We start from the raw sequence: 23,611 nt of genomic DNA, 5'->3' as shown, positions 1-23,611 counted from the left end.
TCATGTCTTGTTGGACTTCCTGCCTTGTGTGTTTTCCCGCCTTTGTGAGGGTCTGCCCCGCCCTGATGTGTTTTGCATTGTATAGTGTATTAATTGTCACTAACAACAAAAGTGTTCTTTTCTGTCCATCAGGTATCAGTGGAAGAGAATTCTTTCTCTATAAGAGACCTGGACAAGAAGCTGTTCTGTCCTGTACCACTGAATCATCCTCCCCCCCAACATGCTCCATGGTTACATGGCTTTACAACCATATTCAAGATGAGACTCTCACTGAGGTCTGGAATGGAAATGTTAGACAGATCTCAGCCCAAGCTGCCAGGCTGAGTGTGAACACTGACTGCTCTTTGGTCATTAATAACATCACTGCTGAGGATGCTGGTCAATACACCTGTCGGCAGGGTAGAGACCCTAATACAGATGTACATACATATCTAAGTGTTCTGACAAGTGAGTATTATTTCCATAAAACACTCAAAAGGAAATGCCACTTTTTGGGACATGCTTTTTTGGGACAAAATGTGTGCCGAGCTCAGCCTTTTCCTGTCATTTGTTGAAATGCCACTGAAAGGCTTTGATTCCATTTGGTTCAGTCCACCTTCACACTTTTTATTAACTCAGTAAAAAAAGGAATAGAAACATAGAACAGAAACTGGTCCAGATCTTGTAGTAAAGTCGCTGACTGTAAGAGGAAACATGTTTATGCTGAGTCAGCAGTTATCAGGGGAGGCTGTGACTCAGGAGCTATGTGTGAATGGGGACTGTAGTGTGTAAAGTGCTTTGAGTGTTTAAGACTAGAAAAGCGGTATATAAATAAATGCAATCCATTTACCGTCACTTGTTTTCTCTCAGTCTCTCCATCTCCACCAGACGCTGATCCAAAGAGGGACGGTCAAGTCACATTAGAGTGCTCTCTGTTTAGAATAAGAGGCCATCCTTATCTAAAGAATAGCATCCGCTGGGTGGATGAGACAGGAGCTGAGCTGCTTGGTGAAGGTGATGGGTACCGTGTCCTCCAACAGACAGAGTGTGTCTCCTTTCTGACTGTGAAGCGTCAGAGTGGCAACAACAGGAAGTACACCTGCCAGCTTGTTGATAAGCAGAAGAATGTAAAGATAGAGGCTGACTACCCACCTGACTTCAACGGTAGGAATCAGAAAAAAAAAATCTAAATTTGACCCAAAACTCTATCTGATTATTTACATGTAAATCCTGTAAATTGCTTGTCATCAGGAAATGAGTCTGTGTGTTTTAAGAAGAGAGGTCACATTGTCAAAGGTGTGAATTGTATATTTTGTTATGAATCACGTTTCTTTGTCTTTTCTTTGGCAAACCATCCTCTGACCACAGATCCTAATCAGATCTACATCATCATCGGGGGTGTGGTCGGGGTGGTGGTAGTGCTGGTCGTCATCGCCGCTGTTCTCATCATACACAGGAAGAGAGCCAACGTGACAGAGGGTCAGTGAAACATAACGCGATACACATAAGATACACTTTATGATATTTGAATAACAATGCACCTTAAACTAAAGTTGCACTATGTGATCAAAGATCTGGATTATGATAAGTGGTCACATTGAGCCTAGTAATCTCAGATGTAAGAATAACTTTTCATTCACTTTTCTGTGGGTTAAGCGTGTTTAATTTTGCTTAAACAATGGCCACTGTCATTTGGAATTAATTCAACCTGGCCTGTGACCCTGTATGCATACATACATACATACATACATACATACATACATCTATGGATGCTAATAATGTGCAATACTGCGACATTCATACAGCTATGTATGCTAATTATTTTGCAATAATACATGCACACACGCATCTGTGTGTACAAAACATGGGCAATAGGGCGATGTGCAATAACACTAGCACCCTTAAAACCTTAACACTTAACCGTCCTGTTGTCCTCAGGTCAAAGTTGACCCGTTTTCACAACGTTTCTTTCAGAAATATGGGTTTCTTCTAAAACGTTATAAGATAAGTGACAAAAATGATGGAAAGACACACAAAAACGTCAAATAAATCAACTAAAATATCAAAGAAATTGACAACTTGGAAAAAACTGACAAAAACGTCTCAAAAGAAAACAAAAACATTTTTTAAACCAAAAAACTAAAACAATTTGACCCCAAAAAAAGTTTCTTTATTGTACTCTTTTACGGTTTTCCTATTGATTTATTGTGTAGAAACTTGTTATTTTAACATCAACCTGCCAAAGGGACTAAAGATGTAAATTAGCTACCAGCTATATTCTTGTATATTTACATAAATCTTCATTAATATGCACTTTTCCTGTTTTAAAATCTCAAACCAGAGTAATGTTTGAGGTGTTCGAGAAGTGACCCAAAGTGTTTTCCACTGCCTCAGTATGAATACAATGATGTGTTTAATGTACGTAATGATCATATTTGAAGATTAATCTTTGAAATTTTACATTTGTTCCAGATGTTCCGAAACCAACTCAACACCCTGTGAGTAAAATGTGTTTTTATATGACACAATCACACAAGAAAATATGATTGGGCTACTTTCCAGAAATTTTCATTCAGATTTCTTGAATATATGTACTCATACGATATTAACTGTTTCAACATTTGCCACTGATAATGTTTGGTTAATTAGGACATTAGAAGAAGCCTTAGTTCAGCAAATGTCCGTCAGTGGTTCACAAATCTTTGGCTTGTCTCATGATGCAGAAATACTAATTCATCCAGTGAAATCCTGCTCAGTTGATTTGAGGGAAATATTTCCAATCGGCATATTCCCTTCCTTTAATACAATAAAAGACAATCACAAAGGCGGGAATACACAAGGCAGGAAGTTAAAACAAGACATGACAAGGGAGACAAACCGACTTCAAAATAAAACAGGAAACTGATACACATGCACAACCATAACACCCTTTTTGTGAAGTAAATACACATATTTGGAGTTTAGTTTGCATATATCTTAGCCCTGTTGCCAAGCCGTCATTTTATATATCCTAGTCCTGGATAGATGCGAGAATGAGGCGCCATCTCTGGCATTTCATTTTCATCAAGTTTCACTGCAAACCGATACTGAAAAAACCAACGAGAAAAGTAAACTTAAAGGTGCAATATGTAATATTTTATGTAATACTGGCAGCTAGCGGTTAAAATAGTTACTGCACTACCAATTCAAAATACTGGAGAGTCGTCTCCCCCGCCCCCTCCTGCCCAGACTCGAAGTTCACGGGGGTTGCCAGGCTGAGACCGCAGCATTCACAACAATGTTGCTAGACGCTTTTCTCACATAGCCAGACATTACTCCACAGCACAGCGGAGTAGCTAACGGTAGATGCTAGTCTCACATAGCCAGACATTACTTCACAGCACAGCGGAGTAGCTAACGTTAGATGCTAGTCTCACATAGCCAGACATTACTCCACAGCACAGCGGAGTAGCTAACTGTAGATGCTGGCTATATTGACAGTCATAAAAGCCCGTGCTCACGCGGCGCTCTGTAACCAACTGACAAACACACTTTTCGGCTTAAAATGACAGTATGAACCGCTAAAAACACAACAACCTCACTGTCCTCTCCACACGCCAGTCAGGCACACTTCCTCGGCTTAGAATTACAATACGAAACGCTAAAAATACCACTACCTTGCCGACGGAACACACTTCGTTGGCTTAGCTAGAATTACGGCAACAATCGCTAAACACACTGCAAACTCACGGTCCTCTCTTTTCGATTTACAGCCCCCCTCTCATGGCTTAAAATAACTCACCGTTGTCGGCTCCAGCTGCTGAACTACACGCTGTAAACAGCCGTGGGCTGCCTGCCTGGTCCTCCCGGTAACGTTAACAGTTAGCAGGGTTAGCATGGCGGCGTTAGCCAGGACCAGTCAGGATCACTTTACTGGCTATGTCTCAATTGTCTTTGCGAGTAACCAACTCGGGTACTCTAGCTATATAATTCAATGTGAGTTGACACACAGATCAAAACATAAACATAAATTCCGTCACGGAATGTAAATTTCAAAAAGAAAAAATACTGACATTAGCATTGTTGTCAGAAAAGATAGTATTTCAGTTTAACATGTTTCCTTAATATCTGATGAGGCATTGGTGTCATTTTTGGATTTATTACAGTACAAATATTACATATTGGACCTTTAACTTAAAAGGTCTAGGATTGCAAATTCATGTGGGTACATATAAAGTAACAAAAAGCATACTTACTTACACTGAGAAGTTCAGATTAATTCCACTAAACCCAATTAAATTCAATCCAAAAATGGCACATGGCAACAATGAATTATGTGCTCACTACTGCCACTGGAGGCCAGAAGCTGTATTACAACAACAAGGATGTAGAAGGTCTATTTGTCTTCACTGTAAAGGCAAAGTTAAGTTATATCTTTTTGTGAACCACTGTGTTGTTTGTACTCAGGGCGAGCCAGAGAGCAATCTGACCTATGTCACTGTAAACCATGCTAATCAGCAGGCCTCTTCTTACAAAAAGGTGAGTGACACATTCTATTAATTCAGCTATGATTGATTTTCTACTTTGGTAATGGCTTAAAGGAGCAGACTGTAGAATTTAGGGAGATCTGTTGGCAGACATGGAATACAATTTTCCAGGGTTTTTCTTAGGTTTGTGGAAGACTTAGGTCAAGAAAAAAAAATGCAATTTTACGTAATTTTTTACCACTGGACCGTCTTAAATGTTTTAAAAGCTAGAGCAAATACATAAATAACACTTAAAAAGCTTGAAGGAACACACCAACTTATTGGAACTTTAGCTTGTTAACTGTATCCCCCAGAGTTAGATAAATCCATACATACCCTTCTCATCTCCATGCATGTTGTAACTCTGTCTGACGGCCCCACCGCTAGTTAAGCCTAGCACAGATCCTGGAGGTAACCGGTTCCAACTAGCCTACTGCTCTGAATAAATGACAAAATATCGCCAACATGTTCCTATTAACAGTTGTAATTTGTATAGTCACAGGGTGTACAAATAACAAGGTCATTTGAGACACAGCTCTCTTCTAACCGTATACATACTGGGAACTATATTCTCAGAAAGGCAAAGCACTGCTACATCTGCTTCTTGGGTGGAGTGATTTGCTCGCAGCACACGAGGAGCAGAGAGTTTGCCTGGAGAAAAAACTACATTCATTACTTTTTTAATTAAATTAGTTTATGTCAGGGGTGTCAAACATACGGCCCGTGGACCAGAATCTGCCAATCAGGCACACTGGATGACTTTGCAAAGTGTGAAAATTGTGGAAGTAATTCATTCCAATTTCAAATTTACTTCTTTAATATCAGACAGTTAATCCAAGTTCTCTTTCTGTAAATTAACGACTTTAATCTTAGAAATTCTGTTTTTTTTCTCAGAATATTACCCCTCACTCCTGGGTCCGTAACATTATTCTTTTTCCTACAATGCCCTTAGAACGCTGTCGTAGCAGAAGTAAACATGCGTTCGCCAACATCAAGCTGACAAGAAACTCGGTGGCAGATACAGTTTCTGATCTTTCTGGAGTGGTTAACTGGTCAAATTAGGGGTATGTGGCCCAGGAACTGAAATGAGTTTGACACCCCTGGTTTAGGTGGTACCTACTGTAAAACTGCTTGGGTGCTGTGCCTAAGCCTTAGGGAAACCCCTGTATTCATTTGGTTTTTATTAGTGTATAATCTTTTTTTGTAAGCTGAGAATGAGCCCTTCATATCTGCAAAGGGAACAGGTCCTCTCTCCTGGAGCCCGCCATGGTTCACCGCCATAGCTTACAGCAACATATAAGCATAATTTACAGGGGGGATGGAATAATCAAAACTGGCCAGTGCCCACCCTGAAAAACCTATTATAATTTCCTTTACATGAATAAAGACGTTTGCACCACAAATTGATGCAGACAAATTTCCCAGAATGCACGAAATGAAGTTACGCCCTTCCAGTAACCTATAATACTACATCATAACTTATTAGTCGATTATATTTTGTATCAATCTAAATCTTCCCTCTGACATTTAATGGAGTAGAATTATAAATTAGCATAAAATGGAAATACTAGTACTTTAAAATTGTAATTAAGTACTGTACTTGAATGAATGTATTTAATTCTATTCCACCACTGGTGTTTTGTCAAAGATAAATCATAGATTCTTCTTCACACTTTGATAATCTGCAACCTCCCCACTAGATTGTCTATGGAATGTATTTATCATACTGATGACACTATACGGCCAAAACTATGTGCACACATATTTTATAGTTAATCTTAAACCTTAATGCTACAGCCTTAAAAGATATTTCAGACAATTGTGTGTTTATAGTTTGGTTGCAACAGTTCGGGGGAGACTCTTTTTCTGTTTCAACATGATAGTGTCCCCGTGCACAAAACCAGAGTTGTGACCCTAACCCCATCCGTGGCCCATCGTTTTGTAATCAGATGTCCAACATGTCCTGTTGTCCTCGGGTCAAACTTGATCCGTTTTCAAAGTTTCTCCATCAGGAATTTGTGTTTCATTCAAGCAAATTGCCCAAAAATAACACGGATGCTTACATACAGCGCTCTTCACAGTACAATTAGGGATCAGATCTCTACTTTCATAGAATTTGGGGTGTTTTATTAAATTTCATAGCACTTGAAAAAGAATGAAATGGTTTCTAAACAGTATCCTGACTAAACTTTGACAGTCTGTGATTATTCAATTTCAATTCAATTCAATTTATATGGAGTAACAAATCAAAACAAGAGTTATCTCAAGACACTTTACAGAAAGAGTAGGTCTAGACCACACTCTATAATTTACAAAGACCCAATAATTCCAGTAATTCCTCCAAGAGCAAGCATTTAGTGTGAAAGTGGCGAGGTAAAACTTCCTTTTAGGGAGAAACTACACTTTTGGCAGTGGAGTGTATCTTTTCATTTCCAAGCCTGACAACTTTTTCCATATACTGAAAGAAAGCAAATGACTTACCAGAAAATAGAGAGCTCACCATAAGGTTTGGTAAATATAGATCATATTGTAGTTCCTAGCGTGAATCATGTAACACCTCGTGTTTGTGTCATACAGGTCAAAAAGGAGGAGGTGACGTATTCTACAGTCAAAAGTCAGACGACAGAAGCAGACGAGGATCCCAGCAGTCTCTACAGCAATGTCCGAAACCCCAAATAAATCAGAGGAAATGGGGCTTCTAACAATGACCTGTTCATAGATCCTGCCGTCAGAGTGTTTTCTGTCTGTTAGGGAGTGGAAAGTTGGATTTGTGCTTTGTTTTTTTTTCTAGTTTGTGTTGTACTGGCTTTGCTGAGCATCTGGTAAGGATCCCCCCTCCGGGCGTCTCATTAGGGAGGTTTTTCAGGCTTGTCCAGCTGGTAATAGGCCTGAGGAAGACCCAGGACTAGGTGGAGAGATTATATGTCCATCCAGGCCTGGGGAAACCTTGGGATCCCCCAGTGTCCCGATCTCCCAGACCCGATAAACAGATGGATGGATGGATGGATGGATGAATGGCTTTGCTTAGCATTAACATAATTGTTGTATTATACTGCACACTGTTGGTCCCACTTGGTGTTTTTATTACTTAGCTGGTTTATGATTTTTAAAAACAAAACCCATTAAACAGAATTGGCAGCGTGGTTGTTCCTTATCACAAATAGAAGTTTTTATTGCTATGGATTGCAACTTTGTCGCTACAAAACAGATGGTTTTGACAGAGAATCTTTCAAATACTACGTCCAGATGTTCAGTTTTGCAAAAAAAAAAACAATTGTAATTTACTTGTTCTCTAACGTATTTTTTACTTTTTTTGTGGACATCATTTTAGCATTCAAAAATGGGATTTAGCATCATATGCTGCGCGTCGGACAGTTCACGCCTCACCGTCGTCCATTAATACCTGACAATGGACACCTCGTCATGCATTAAGCCTTACATATTCTTCATTACAGCAGCTGATAATCCACTACAGTTAAACGTACACTAGTTAGGAAATCCACCACTCTTCACATCGGCATGAATCGGATCCACTGCAGAGCTCTTATTTAAAAGGTACCATGGCATGAAAATTTCACTTTATGAGGTTTTTTAACATTAATATGCATTCCCACAGCCTGCCTATGGTCCCCCAGTGGCTAGAAATGGCGATAGGAGAAAATAAAAGCTCAGATGGGTCAAACTGGAATCTTCTCCTTATGAGGTCATAAGGGGAAAGGTTACCTCCCCTTTCTCTGCTTTGCCCGCCCAGAGAATTTGGCCTACCCATGAGAGAGAGAGAGACATCATGGCTTTCAAACGAATAAAAAATGGCAGTTGGTGAAGGCCACACCCCACCCTCCACCTTGCACCCCCCTGGTCCTGACTGATGAGGAAGTGATATTGATAAGCATTGTGATTTGCGCATCTATAGCGTTGGTTATTATATTTTTGCCAGCTTTCCTTTTTGTTTTAGGAAGCAGCGACTGTATTGCGTTTTATGTGTTCTTCATATTTATGTAGAATTATGGTTTGCTCTTCTTATATAAAATATGCGGCTCTGGTAGATGTTTGTGATTGGTTGTGCTGTGCAAACATCGCCTCTTTTATGTGAACGTGCGTGTCGCTGGATTGGGAAACCCTGGGTTGACTGAACTAGTTGTTAACCACCATTGTGACACAGGTTATGCGGGACCGCGGTTGTTAGGTTAGGTGAAGACGGGTAACTGACATAAATCCAGGACATGTTGATCTTGATTCGTAGTACAGGCCTCTGGCTGTGTAAATGGAAAACAAACAGAAAGGAGTGCACAACTCACTAAACACTATTCCAGCCAATTGGCAACAGGCGGCAACAGTTGATGGTGGGGGGGAGGGTGGAGGCAGCAAATGAATGTTCCGGCCGGCCAGTAGTTATCTATTCGTTTGGCAGTTGAGTTCAAATAACAATCTTTGTGCAGCATCACTTATTACACCTTAAACTATTGTTCTTATTTATGAACTGATGTGTGTTGAACTGATCCCACAGGTGTGTCTCCTCTGAGCTACGACATGTTGGCTGTGCATGTTGTCGGACTGATCCTCATGGTTGTCATCACTGTTCTTGTCATCACAAACAAATGTGAGAACAAATTCAGATCATAATTTAGTAGAAGTTTTAATATAAAATCATACATTCAGAATCTTAATGCTACTGTTTTATTATTCTTTTCCCAGGGAACACAAAACCACTTGAAAATGTGAGTTAAAAAATGTACTACTGTTTTTACTACTCTGACAGACTTTCCCAGCTACATTACTGTTACACCAAATTGCCTTCCTTTTCAACTGAAATCCTCTCACACGCAATACTGAAAGGGGCTCATAAACACTACTGAAACGCTTTCATGAACACTGAAACAGATTTGTGCACTATACTGAAACATTCTCATATACACTATTGAAAGTGAATTCCCGTTTCAGTTGTGTATATGAGAGTGATTCAGTATTGCGTGTGAGAGTGTTTCAGTAGTGTTTATGAGATTGTTTCAGTAGCATTTATGAGAGCATTTCAGTAATGTTTATGAGAGCGTTTCAGTAATGTTTATGAGAGAGTTTCAGTATCGTTTATGAGCGCGTTTCAGTAGTGTTTATGAGCGCGTTTCAGTAGTGTTTATGAGTGTTTCAGTAATGTTTATGAGAGAGCTTCAGTAGCTTTTATGAGATCATTTCAGTAGTGTTTATGAGATTGTTTCAGTAGTGTTTATGAGAGTGTTTCAGTAATGTTTATGAGAGCGTTTCAGTAATGTTTATGAGAGAGTTTCAGTAGCATTTATGAGCGCGTTTCAGTAGTGTTTATGAGCGCGTTTCAGTAGTGTTTATGAGAGTGTTTCAGTAATGTTTATGAGAGAGTTTCAGTAGCGTTTATGAGATCATTTCAGTAGTGTTTATGAGAGTGTTTCACTTGTATGTGTGAGAGCTTTTCAGTAATTTGTGCGAGCGAATAATCTTCTAGTTGTTTATGTGAGAGTGTTTCAGTAGTGTATGTAAGAGCATTTCACATGTGTTTGTGAGAGGTAATTCTGAATAATGTCCCTGACGGCCCCTCATAGCCGTGGGTAAAATATCACCAGGGCTGTGGGAAGGTTTCATCGAGCCCACTAGCTTAATGATGTCATTCAGGGAAATGGGGCAGAATGAGTACAGAAATTGAAAGTCTCTGATGTGTAATTATATGGGTTTACTGAAGGTACAATGCCTGCCCTGACAGCTCTAACCTTGTCCACAAAATGAGACAAAAAGTGGTTGCAGTCAACATTTGAAAACACAGGGACAATACATTCCGCAGGGGAAACAATGTTGTTAATAGTCTCAAACTAAACTTTAGGATTGTTTTTACAGGCAGATATCAGATTAGTAAAATGAGAGGCTCTAGCATCCTTGATCATTTAATTCAGGTAAGAGCTCTTTAAGCTGCAAATAACAAAAAGGGTTAAAGGATGTACACATTCTGACACCTATGACCTCCCACATATTGTTTGGTTAATTTTGAAAGGATGTGGTGACTGATGTCATTTCAAATTATGTTTTTACTCAGAAACTCAAAGAGGAAGTTTCATCATCAGCTGCATCGGCCGGACACAAAAAGAGATCAGAGATCATCAACTGTCTCCAGAGAACACACAGAGAATGGCTCAACTGGAATTAATCCTAATTTTTGTGCTTCAGTTTGAAGGTAATTGCTCTGACTTTATTTGGTTATTTCATTATTTATGTGTTTATCTTTTTACAAAATGTACACTTTCCTTATCATCAGTATAGCCTGACACATTTAAACTAGCACAGGAAACAAAAATATCTTTGGGGTTCTTCTATCTCTGAATGTTAAATAGGTGATGTCTGACAATAACAAAACTTTTTTGAAATAACATAATGTATCGTTTAGCAGTACTTAAATTAACAACATCTTACACTGCAACCAAAGCAACCCTTTCCTGTGCCTCTTAAAACAGTCGTTGGCTTTGCATTGGACAGTGCAGCTGAAAAAATCTTCTGCTTGCTAAAAACTACAATTCCCAGTTGATTTAGGAAGTTGCTGTGTCTTTTCAAAACAAATGTGTTACCTGTTTTCAAAGATTTAAAACTCTGTTAGGAAGCAATGAGTTTGGGCCTGAGAGACAGAGACAGAGTGGGGAAGTCAGAAAAATCATCAAAATATTTACTGTATTCAGATAATTGAATGTATAAATTGTCACTATTTTTTTTTCCTTTTCTGTCCATCAGGCATCAGTGGAAGAGATTTCTTTCTCTATAAGAGACCTGGACAAGAAGCTGTTCTGTCCTGTACCACTGAATCATCCTCCCCCCCAACATGCTCCATGGTGGATTGGCTTTACAACAGAAATCATGAGACTCTCGCTGAGGTCAGGAACGGAAATGTTGGACAGATCTCAGCCCGAGCTGCCAGGCTGAGTGTGAACACTGACTGCTCTTTGGTCATTAACAACATCACTGCTGAGGATGCTGGTCAATACACCTGTCGGCAGGGGAGAGACACTAGTACATATCTAAGTGTTCTGACAAGTGAGTATTATTTCCATAAAAAACTCAAAAGGAAATTCTACTTTTGGGACATGTTTTTTTGTGGAGAAAATGTGTGCCGAGCTCAGCCTCATTCCAGCTGAACACCCTCTTCCTGTCATTTGTTGAAATGTCACTGAAAGGCTTTGATTCCATTTGGTTCAGTCCACCTTCACACTTTTTTTTTTTTTTTTTTTTTTTAACTCTTCAACTTTTTTAACGAATAGAAACATAGAAAAGAAAAAAATCAAACATGTTTATGCTGAGTCAGCAGTTATCAGGGGAGGCTGTGACTCAGGAGCTATGTGTGAATGGGGACTGTAGTGTGTAAAGTGCTTTGAGTGTTTAAGACTAGAAAAGCACAATATAAATAAATGCAATCCATTTACCGTCACTTGTTTTCTCTCAGTCTCTCCATCTCCACCAGACGCTGATCCAAAGAGGGACGGTAACGTCACATTACAGTGCTCTCTGTTTATATGTGACCCTCCTTGGCTGGAGAACAGCATCCGCTGGGTGGATGAGACAGGAGCTGAGCTGCTTGGTGAAGGTGATGGGTACCGTGTCCTCCAACAGACAGACTGTGTCTCCTTTCTGACTGTGAAGCGTCAGAGTGGCCACAACAGGAAGTACACCTGCCAGCTTGTTGATGAGCAAAAGAATGTAAAGATAGAGGCTGACTACCCACCTGACTTCAACGGTAGGAATCAGAAAAAAAATAAAAATTTAAACACCTGACTTTGCAGGAGAGGGGTTGGGGGATGGTAGCCTATTTCTATTTGTTTGGCAGTTGAGTTCAAATATAATCAATCTTTGCGCTGCATCACTTACTGCACCTTAAATTATTGTTCTTATTTATGAACTGATGTGTGTTGAACTGATCCCACAGGTGTGTCTCCTCTGAGCTACGTCATGTGGACTGTGCGTGTTGTCGGACTGATCCTCATGGTTGTCATCACCGTTCTTGTCATCAGAAACAAATGTGAGAACAAATTCAGATCATAATTTAGTAGAAGTGTTAATATAAAATCATATATTCAGAATGTTCATGCTACTTTTTTATTATTCTTTTCCCAGGGAACACAAAACCACTTGAAAATGACAACAATGTGAGTTAAAAACTGAACTTTTTGACGTGAGTCTGTTGTTTCTACTGTGACTCAGAGGCTGCAGTCTCTCTGCTTCGTTCCCTTGAAACAGTTTTTCAGGATCTCATGTGAGCTGTTGTATTTCACAGGTGAATGATGGCGCCGACGTCCAGTATGAAAACGTGGAAGCACGTCCTGCTGCTGCTCGACCACAGTGATCGACAACTTCAGATCATCAGAAAGTCAAATCCCATCAGTCATTGGACACATGTGATCAAAGCTTTCAGTTTAAATGATTGGTTTATATTTAGGATGCATAGCTTGCTCTTCATACACTTCAAGTACTGCAAAGCATAACCAGTGTCAAGTATTCAGATCCATTACATTTACTTTTTTTGTGCAGCTGAAGCAACCATGTTCTTTAAACTTTTACATCTTGGAAATGCAAGCTTTTCAAGCTACAGTGTTGTTGGGTGTAAAATCTGCTACATGTGTGTTTAGTAAAATGAAATGACCCCAGGTTACTCAGATCTGACCTGAAATCATAACAAATGTGGTAGAGTATGCATAATTACTGTAACTGACTAAAGTTCATCCCATTTAAAGAAGTACAGTGTTGTATATATATATATATATATATATATATATATATATATATATATATATAGATATAGATATATATATATATATATATATATATATATATCAAGCAATTCTAATTTTATTATGTTTACATTCTTGTCTTTTCATAGTCATAGTTAATATTTAATAATACGTTATTGCACTGTTCACTATTGCACTACCACCATTGCACACAGTCTACCATAGCACCTTTAACTCTATATTTCTGTGAGTGATTTTTATGTATGTGAGATATATGTGTGTATGTTTGTTGTGTTACGGTTGTGTAAGCTACTGGATGCCTAAAATTTCCCTCGGGATGAATAAAGTATCTATCTAAATGATATGCCAAGACACAGGGGAGTGGGTAATGATTGATCAACCCATAACTTCTTCAAAAAATATTCCTATTCTGTGTGGAGTGTTGCTTAAAGGATGTACACATTCTGACACCTACGATCTCATATAAATTGTTTGGTTTATTTTGAGAGGCTGTGGTGACTGATGTCATTTCAAAAGATGTTTTTACTCAGAAACTATGATGGAAGTTTTCCTATGAAGCAGCAGCGTTTAGAAATATCAATGATCAAATGAAAACGAATAACGACTGTTTGAGAATTAAACCAAAGGTTGGTCTTTGAGTATTTATTTACATTTGCAAATGGAGAAAACACAGTTTCAAAGGTACACGCAGCACAACTGAAAATGTCTTTCCTAACTAGAAACCTAAAAATCAAAACATCTTATAGTGAAGTAACTCCATTAAGCCACCCCTCTTCAAATATCTTTAGCATGCTGCCACTTTTCTAAAAAATACCATAGACAGTCAGATGATTTTACAACCTTCCATTCTGCTCCTGTGTCTCCTACATTAGACTAAACACCTGCTTATCTCAGGAGACAGAAAGAGATACGGTTCACACAGTGTTAGAGCCTTCTTCACTTTATCTGAGAGAAATAAACAAATGAGGAGCTGCAATTTCTTTAGCGAAAATAACTTATGCTATTGCTCACAGTCTACAAGGCCAGCTCTCTCACTGGTGCCTTTAAGTCTACAGGAAGGAACAGGATTATGTGGAGGTTTAAAACAATCTTTAAATAAATGGTCAATATCATTAAACAAATGGTTAAAATAAAATTTGCCACCACAAAACTCAAAGAGGAAGTTTCATCATCAGCTGCACTGGCCAGACACAGCAGAGCGTGCGCCCCATGTACTGAGGCTCAGTCTTTGATGCAGCGGCTGCAGGTTCAATTCCTGTGGCCCTTTGCTGCATGTCATTTACCCTCTCTCCAGGGGCAGTTACAGGATTTTTTTAAGTGGGGTGGCACATGGGGGACCAATAATTAAGGGGGTGGGGGGACATTTTATTATAATACAGCATAGAAAATAAGTCATAATGGCCAAAAAAAATCATATTAAAAATATATATATTCCTATGTTGTGTGGGGTGTTGCTTAAAGGATGTACACATTCTGACCTCCCTATGACCTCCCACATATTGTTTAGTTAATGTTGAGAGGCTGTGGTGACTGATGACATTTCAAATGATGTTTTTACTCAGAAACTCAAAGAGGAAGTTTCATCATCAGCTGCATTGGCCAGACACAAAAAGTCTCAGAGATCATCAACTGTCTCCAGAGAACACACAGAGAATGGCTCGACTGGAATTAATCCTCATTTTTGTGCTTCAGTTTGAAGGTAATTGCTCTGATTTTATTTCATTATTTATGTCTTTATCTTTTTACAAAATGTAAACTTACCTTATTATCAGTATAGCCTTAAAACATTAAACCAGCACAGGAAACAAAAATATCTTTGAGGCTCTTCTATCTCCAAATTAAATTTGTTAAATTGGTCATTTCTGTCAATAACATAACAACAAAAGCCATTTTGAAATTAGATCATGTATTGTATAGTGGTTGGCAGGCATTATTTGTAGATATAAACAGTAAACATATCAGTGGGGTAGACTTCCTCTTCTGCACTGTAACCATAACAACCCTCTCCTGTCCGTCTTACGCCAAATCACTTATTTACCGTATGCACTTATTTGCTTACTTGTAAAGAAGTATTGAGTTTGAGTTTAGTTTATTTATGAAAGGGGACAGCGCAAATTAATAAAACACATGATTTCCCATGGGTTAAAAAAGCCAGAAATAGCCAAAAGGCTATTTTTCATCTGTAGTCCCCTGCCTTGCTCTTATGCTCATATGTGTAGGCTACATTAAATATTCTCATAAAGCCAGGAGAATGTTAGCTTAGCTTAGCAAAAAGACTGGAAACAGGTGAAAACAGCTAGACTGTTTAAATGGAACTAACTCCCCCTACCGGCATCTCTTTCTTTTATTTATTTAATCCACACAGAAACAAAAATGTAAAACTTAGCATGGGGCGGTGGCTTCCTGAAGTCACAGTGAGGTTGCCAGGCAACCACCAATTTATTGTGGTTAACTGTGTGTTTTAGCAAATAAAAATCTTTGAAAATAAAATGTAAGGGGGAAAAAATCATCAAAACATTTACTGTATTCAGATAATTGAATGTATAAATTGTCACTAACAAAAAAGTGTTCTTTTCTGTCCATCAGGTATCAGTGGAAGAGATTTCTTTCTCTATAAGAGACCTGGACAAGATGCTGTTCTGTCCTGTACCACTGAATCATCCTCTCGCCAAACATGCTCCATGGTTACATGGTTTTACGACAAAGATCGAGTTCAGGCAATCATTGAGATCAGGAATGGAAATGTTAGACAGACCTCAGCCCAAGCTGCCAGGCTGAGTGTGAACACTGACTGCTCTTTGGTCATTAATAACATCACTGCTGAAGATGCTGGTCAATACACCTGTCGGCAGGGGGAAGACCCTGATACAGATGTAGATACATTTCTAAGTGTTCTGACAAGTGAGTATCATTTCCATAAAAAACTCAAAAGGAAATTCTACTTTTGGGAGATGCTTTTTTGGGGACAAAATGTGTGCCGAGCTCAGCCTCATTCCAGAGGAACACCCTCTTCCTGTCATTTGTTGAAATGCCACTGAAAGGGTTTGATTCAATTCAATTTCAATTCAATTTTATTCATAGTATCAAATGATAACAAGAGTTATCTCGAGACACTTTAGAGATAGAGTAGGTCTAGAACACACTCTATAATTTACAAAGCCCCAACAATTCCAATAATTCCACCAATAGTAAGCATTAGCAGTTGCTATTGCGAGTGTGGTGAGGAGAAACTCCCTTTTAGGAAGAAACCTCGGCAGAACCAGACTCTTGGTAGGCAGTGTCTGACGGTGCCGGGTGGGGTTATGATGAACAGTAGCGTAATAGTCACAATAAAGATAATGGAACAGTGACTACAACGGTAGTCGTAGTAGTTCATGTCATAGCCGGGCACAGCAGGGCGTTACGGGGCGTAGTGTGGTACAGCAGAGCATGGGTGGACGCGGCAGGATGCAGCAGGACGTATCACAGAATCACAGAGCGTAGCAGGGTGTAGCCAGATCTTGGTGTCACCCTAGTCCGAGGCGATTATCTGGGCGAAGAAGAAACATAAGGACTCCGGGGAGTAAACTCCCCAGAGCTAGGTTAGTAACAAGCATTTCTGGGACAGGATGCACATAAAAGGAAACAGAAGAAAAGAGAGAGGAGAGAGCAGCTCATTGTGTCATAGGAAGGAAAGAACTTCCACGGCAGTCTAGAATTATAATAACAGAGGCAGGTTAAAGAGAGGTGCCAGATCGGGCTAGAACTCTCCCCTGCCAGATCAGGCTGTACTAGCCTGCCTCCCTCTACTCTCACTATATTATTGATTATATGATAGGTAAATCTGATGGCTACAATGAGAAGCAGAGAAAAGCAGGGGTGCTGTGTCTGCAGCTTTACACCCTGCCCTGCCGGTCTAGGCGTACGCGGCAACTCCTCACTCCTTAACTATAAGCTTTATCAAAGAGGAGAGTTTTCAGTTTAGTCTTAAATGTGGTGACGGTGTCTGCCCCCCGAACCCAGATTGGGAGCTGGTTCCACAGGAGAGGAGCCTGGTAGCTGAAGGCTCTGGCTCCCATTCTACTTTTAGAGACTCTAGGTACCACCAGTAACTCTGCATTCTGGGAGCGCAGTGCTCTAGTGGGACAATAAGGTACTAAGAGCTCCTCAAGATATGAAGGTGCTTGACCATTTAAAGCTTTGTAGGACAGAAGAAGGATTTTAACGTCAATCCTGGATTTTACAGGAAGCCAATGCAGAGAAGCCAATACAGGAGAAATATGATCTCTTTTCTTAGTTCTTGTCAGAACACGCGCTGTAGCATTCTGGATCAGCTGGAGAGTCTTAAGTGTTTTATTTGAGCATCCTGATAATAGGGAATTATAATAGTCCAGCCTGGAAGTAAACGAAAGGAATGGACTAGTTTTTCAGCATCGTTTTGAGACAGGATGTTCCTAATTTTGGCAATGTTACGAAAATGGAAAAAGGCTATTCTAGAGGTTTGTTTTAAGTGGGCGTTAAAGCATATATCCTGATCAAAAATAACGCCTAGATTTCTGACAGTAGTGCTGGAGGCCAGGGCATTGCCATCCAGAGTAATTATATCTTTGGATAATGAGGTTTGGAGGTGTTTAAGGCCCAGCACAATAACTTCAGTTTTGTTTGAGTTTAACATCAGAAAATTGTAGGCCATCCATGATTTTATATCTTTAACGCATACTTGAAGTTTAGCTAACTGACTTGTTTCGTCTGGCTTGATTGATAAGTATAATTGGGTGTCATCCACATAACAGTGAAAGTTAATTGAGTGCTTCCTAATAATATTACCAAGAGGAAGCATATATAAGGAGAATAGAATTGGTCCAAGCACTGAGCCTTGTGGAACGCCATGGCTAACTTTAATGTACCTTAAAGGGTACATAATAGGATTTATTGTTAACATTAACAAATGGAGATCGGTCAAAGAAATAGGATTTAAACCACCTTTTATCTAATTTCGTATAATCGGGTATTAAGAATTCGGAAGTTATTAAGAAGTGGTCTGATAATAAAGGATTTTGTGGGAATACTATTACAAATTTAATTTTGATGCCATATGCCAGCACAAGGTCGAGCGTGTGGTTAAAACAGTGGCCTCATGCACACTCTGACTGAAACTAATTGAATCTAGTAGTGAGTTGAAAGCTGTACTAAGGCTATTGCTGTCAACGTCCACATGGATATTAAAATCACCTACAATAAGTACTTTGTCTGATTTAAGGACTAAACATGATAAAAACTCTGAGAATTCAGATAAAAATTCAGAATAGGATTAATTAATAGGCTTGAATCAAATATCGCTGCAACTCCCCCTCCTTGGCCTGAGCCTCTAGGAATTTGAGTATTGATATGACTGGGAGGAGTCGCTTAATTTAGACTAACATATTCTTCATGGCCCAGCTATGTTTCAGTAAGACAGAATAGATCAATTTGATTATCGGATATCAATTTGTTTACTAGTACTGCTTTAGAAGACAGAGATCTGATATTTAATAGTCCACATCTAATTTTCCTATCCTGTTATATCATTGCAGTGGTAGTTTTAATTCCAATTAGGTTGTTAAGTATACCCCCTCTTTTGGTTACCTTTGATTTAACTGATCTGAGTCGAGGAACAGACACCGTCTCAATTTTTGGGACAGGCTGTGGCTGACGTGAACTGGATGCTAAATTGACTATGTTTGCAGTCAACTTCTTATTACTTAGGGGCTTCACCACTTTGTATGGTCTGTTGTTGATTATAACTGGAATAGTACTAGTACTACATGTTACCCTGCAGAAAACATTTTCAGATTCATCCACTTGTAAAGTGCCATTAGGATCAATACATGGGGGGCATGAATCTGTGATATTTTCAACAGAATGTCAATACTTACTACATGTCGGTTTGGGTGGAGACCATCATGCTTCAGCAGGCTGGGCCTTTCCCAGAACAAGTTGAAGTTGTCGACATATGGAATGCTCAGGGAAGCGCAGTGGGGTTTCAGCCAGGTGTGGAGCCAGAACAGTCTGGACCATCTCTCAGCACCCTTCCTGTAGATAGGTAGAGGCCCAGAGATGATGATCCGTTTTCCTGTGCCCATCAGGGTGGTGATGAGAGTGGTAAAGTCTTTCCAGAGTGCTGTAGACCGTCCCTCTCTGATGTTGTTTGTGCCCACATGCACAATGATGTTGTCGACCTTAGCATGGCAGATTCCATTTGGTTCAGTCCACCTTCACACTTTTTTTTAACTCATTAAAACAAGGAATAGAAACATAGAAAAGAAACTTTTCCAGATCTTGTAGTAAAGTCGCTGACTGTAAGATGAAACAAGTTTATGCTGAGTCAGCAGTTATCAGGGGAGGCTGTGACTCAGGAGCTATGTGTGAATGGGGACTGTAGTGTGTAAAGTGCTTTGAGTGTTTAAGACTAGAAAAGCGCAATACAAATAAATGCAATCCATTTACCATCACTTGTTTTCTCTCAGTCTCTCCATCTCCACCAGACGCTGATCCAAAGAGGGACGGTCAAGTCACATTAGAGTGCTCTCTGTTGACACACAAGAGCATTCCTTGTCTAAGGAATAGCATCCGCTGGGTGGATGAGACAGGAGCTGAGCTGCTTGGTGAAGGTGATGGGTACCGTGTCCTCCAACAGACAGACTGTGTCTCCTTTCTGACTGTGGAGCGTCAGAGTGGCCACAACAGGAAGTACACCTGCCAGCTTGTTGAGGAGAACAATGTAAAGATAGAGGCTGACTACACACCTGACTTCAACGGTAGGAATCAGAAAACAAAATCAAAATTCACACACCTGACCTTACAGGAGAGATAACACGTAATCCGACAGAAACATCTAACCAAGGGAAGAGAACATGCAGCCGACCAGATACAAAGCTTCAGAGACAAAGTCTCACGTTTAAAACATTCTAACATTGTGGTTTTCATGTCCTTGGATTAAAGGTATAGTAGGTGATGTTAATCCAACACACTTTTTGTCAAATTCTGTGAATATCTTCTCACGGTCGCCTAGGTCTCTATTTTCTGAGTGCTCTGAAACTTCTTAAAACTTGCCGGGGCCGGGGAAGCTACGATACCCATTAGCAGCATTAGCAGCACCTGTGAGTTTATCATGTGACAGCGAAAACACGAAAGGTGTTTTATTTAATTGAAATGCACTTGAGATGTCTTTACCTCTTTTGTGATTATGTAACATACTTGTTCTGCTATCTTGGCCAGGTCTCTCTTGAAAAAGATTTTAAGTCTCAATGAGACTAACCTGGTTAAATAAAGGTTAAATAAAATAAAAATCTGTCTGTGAATCTGGGTGGCGGAGAGATTCTGAAGGGGGGGGGGGGTGGTAGCCTATTTTTATTTGTTTGGCAGTTGAGTTCAAATATCAACAATCTTTGTGCAGCATCACTTACTGCACCTTAAACTATTGTTCTTATTTATGAACTTTTGTGTGTTGAACTGATCCCACAGGTGTGTCTCCTCTGGCCTGCGTCATGTTGGCTGTGCGTGTTGTCGGACTGATCCTCATGGTTGTCATCACCGTTCTTGTCATCAGAAACAAATGTGAGAACAAATTCAGATCATAATTTAGTAGAAGTGTTAATATATAAAATCATACATTCAGAATCGTAATGCTACTTTACTTTTCCCAGGGAACACAAAAGCACTTGAAAATGACAACAATGTGAGTTAAAAACTGAACTTTTTGACGTGAGTCTGTTGTTTCTACTGTGACTCAGAGGCTGCAGTCTCTCTGCTTCGTTCCCTTGAAACAGTTTTTCAGGATCTCATGTGAGCTGTTGTATTTCACAGGTGAATGATGGCGCCGACGTCCAGTATGAAAACGTGGAAGCACGTCCTGCTGCTGCTCGACCGCAGTGATCGACAACTTCAGATCATCAGAAAGTCAAATCCCATCAGTCATTGGACACATGTGATCAAAGCTTTCAGTGTAAATGATTGGTTTATATTTAGGATGCATAGCTTGCTCTTCATACGCCTCAAGTACTGCAAATATATCCAGTGGTGGAAGAAGTATTCAGATCATTAACTTAAGTAAAAGTACTATTACCACACTGTAAAAATACTCTGTTACAAGTAACTGTCCTGCATTGGAAATGTTACTGAAGTAAAAGTATGTAAGTATAATTAGGAAAATGAACTTAAAATATTAAAAGTAAAAGTACTCAATGCAGTCAGAGACTAGCAGGTGGACGTAGCATTTAGCAGCTAGCGGGAGCATTTAGCAGCTAAAGAGGCAGACATTTTCTCAGGAGTTGGTAGGTACCAAAAACAGAGCTAAAAGAACAGTGAATGTTGAACTTACATTCATCATGTGGACACAACTTCAATGAAATGGTCTATTGGATGTGTAATACAGAAGGCAATATTTGTTTTTAAGATATATATATATATATATATATATATATATATATATATATATATATATATATATTTTATAATATGTCAGTATTATGTATTTCTCAGCTTGTTGGAAAGTTTTATTTCTGTCTCGAAGAAACCAAATAAATTAATTAATTGCGCTTTAAATGATTTTGAATATTTGTCTGACAACATTTTTTTTATCAGAATACAGCATTAAAAATCTGCTAGAATAGAACATAATGTAATTCAGCTAAATAAAAAAAATAATTATTTCACTTGTTTCCAATTAGAAAAGATTGCATATCTGAATACAATACACATTTTCTACAGGCTCAGTCTGCCTTTAAAAAAAAAAAAAAGAATTCCTGTTCTAGATCCATGGGATCAGAATTTTGGATGGTCGTCATGGAAACATTAATTGGTCATGTGACAATGGCTGGGACGATTGGCAGAACAGGCAGCCAAGTGACAGGGGTCGGAAATCTGTAAACAATCTGACGGATAACCGTAACAGAAATATAAAGTCTTCTTCTGCTACACAAATTGTTGCATAAAAAAACCACCAGAATTCAGGAAGTTAAGTGTCTGACGCTCAAATGTTGGTGGGGGAGTTATTATCCCACGCCCTTGCACAGCTGTATCCTTTGCAGAAGTATTTTCAGCACCTGTGACGTATAAAAGAGGCGTGACACACAGCTGGAACATACAAACTATCAGCTGTGCCACAACGTCATATTTACTTGATGTCAGTCTTGTATAAAGTACTTGAAAGCAATACTTGAGTAAAAGTACAAGTATCTTACCAGAAAATGAAAATGAAAGTCACCTTTTTGAATATTACTTGAGTAAAAGTCTTAAAGTGTCTGATACTAACTGTACTTAAGTATCAAAAGTTATTTTCTGATATTACATTTACTTAAGTATTAGTATTAGAAGTAAAAGTAAAAAAAAAACTTTGATTATGAACTTTACGGCCAAAGGTGTGTAACATTATCTTCATCACCACTTTAATACAGAGCCTGCACCAGGTGCTTCCATGACACTATCAGTCATTCTGCCTCCTCCTCTTCTTCTTTAGTTTTGCCCTATGGTTGTTGTTTTTTTGCCGCTGGGCAACAAACAGGCATTAGGTCACCAAGTGGAATGGAGAGTGCATTATCTTGGCAATTTAGGGGCAATCATTCCCCAAACCTGCTTATTTCCAGTGTAACAAATTTTCCTCTGATTTTATTTTGTAGTAACGAGTAACAAGATGCTGAGGGGAAATGTAGTGGAGTAGAAGTAAAAGTTTTCGGAAATATAAATAACGAAGTAAAGTACAGATACGTGATAGTTCTACTGAAGTACAGTAGCAAAGTATTTGTACTTCGTCACATTCCAACACTGCTCGATGTTGCTTAAAAATGGCGGCTCTGAAACACGGATGTCTGACTTTGCTGAAGGCCTGTTGCCTCATCGCCAGTTCCTGTAACCTCGCATGTCTTCCTCGCCTCCTCCGCTCTTGTAATTGTAATTCTCTAGTTGTATGTTACTTCCTCTTTTGATCACCACTGAAATGACCGAATGGAAATGACATGTTAACAACATTTTCTACTACTCAGCACTCTGAGGAAATGTATCGACTAATAGAAATACAAGTTAGAGTTTTATTTCAGTGGAAACACTGCTAGTGTCATATAAACCAAGATAGATTTATCATGTGTTTTTTTTGTTTTGTTGTTTTTTTACATTTCAGGCTAGAAAATAAATAGATCCTTTATATGATACCAAAATGCACAATCAACCTACCATAAAAGGTTTTACATTTAATTTCTCTGTCATTTTGTGCAATTTCTGTTTAAAACACACACAGAAGTGATGCAATTTTAACTCTCTGGGGCTTACAACAGGCTGGGTGATGTGTGGTGGTGATATTTCTCAACTCATTTCTTTCTAAATTAGCTCAAGTTGACCACAAAGAGGAAACAGATTACATACAGA

At 39.1% G+C, this 23,611-nt stretch overlaps 2 protein-coding genes across 3 annotated transcripts; both read left to right on the top strand.

The window, feature by feature from the left end:
* Positions 1–136: 136 nt before the first annotated feature.
* On the top strand, positions 137–7,619 carry LOC114573413 (uncharacterized). Of its 2 annotated transcripts, XM_028605605.1 has the most exons (6): positions 137–447; positions 850–1,143; positions 1,348–1,458; positions 2,452–2,477; positions 4,426–4,497; positions 7,062–7,619. In XM_028605605.1, exons 1-6 carry the CDS (start codon positions 228–230, stop codon positions 7,161–7,163), a joined length of 825 nt encoding a protein of 274 aa, XP_028461406.1. In that variant the 5' UTR covers positions 137–227; the 3' UTR covers positions 7,164–7,619. The 2 variants fall into 2 exon arrangements, with proteins under 2 accessions (XP_028461406.1, XP_028461407.1); XM_028605606.1 differs by lacking the exon at positions 4,426–4,497.
* Positions 7,620–8,897: 1,278 nt separating this feature from the next.
* LOC114573412 (uncharacterized) lies at positions 8,898–13,197 on the top strand. Its single transcript, XM_028605604.1, has 9 exons — positions 8,898–9,084; positions 9,180–9,202; positions 10,344–10,399; positions 10,540–10,677; positions 11,226–11,525; positions 11,932–12,222; positions 12,412–12,504; positions 12,600–12,631; positions 12,760–13,197. Exons 4-9 carry the CDS (start codon positions 10,632–10,634, stop codon positions 12,826–12,828), a joined length of 831 nt encoding a protein of 276 aa, XP_028461405.1. The 5' UTR covers positions 8,898–9,084; positions 9,180–9,202; positions 10,344–10,399; positions 10,540–10,631; the 3' UTR covers positions 12,829–13,197.
* The last annotated feature ends 10,414 nt before the right edge of the window (positions 13,198–23,611 follow it).

This window comes from Perca flavescens, chromosome 18, assembly GCF_004354835.1.
Source record: "Perca flavescens isolate YP-PL-M2 chromosome 18, PFLA_1.0, whole genome shotgun sequence".
NCBI classification, from domain to species: domain Eukaryota; kingdom Metazoa; phylum Chordata; class Actinopteri; order Perciformes; family Percidae; genus Perca; species Perca flavescens.
This window is presented reverse-complemented; position numbering and strand designations above follow the sequence as displayed.

Bases quoted from the DNA above. Each gene is read 5' to 3' on its own strand.
- LOC114573413 (XM_028605605.1), top strand. From the start codon at position 228: ATGGTTACATGGCTTTACAACCATATTCAAGATGAGACTCTCACTGAG. The intron at 448-849 runs GTGAGTATTATT...GTTTTCTCTCAG, and splicing joins ATATCTAAGTGTTCTGACAA to TCTCTCCATCTCCACCAGAC. The intron at 1,459-2,451 runs GTCAGTGAAACA...CATTTGTTCCAG, and splicing joins GAGAGCCAACGTGACAGAGG to ATGTTCCGAAACCAACTCAA.
- LOC114573412 (XM_028605604.1), top strand. From the start codon at position 10,632: ATGGCTCAACTGGAATTAATCCTAATTTTTGTGCTTCAGTTTGAAG. The intron at 12,505-12,599 runs GTGAGAACAAAT...TTCTTTTCCCAG, and splicing joins TCTTGTCATCAGAAACAAAT to GGAACACAAAACCACTTGAA. The intron at 12,632-12,759 runs GTGAGTTAAAAA...TGTATTTCACAG, and splicing joins CACTTGAAAATGACAACAAT to GTGAATGATGGCGCCGACGT.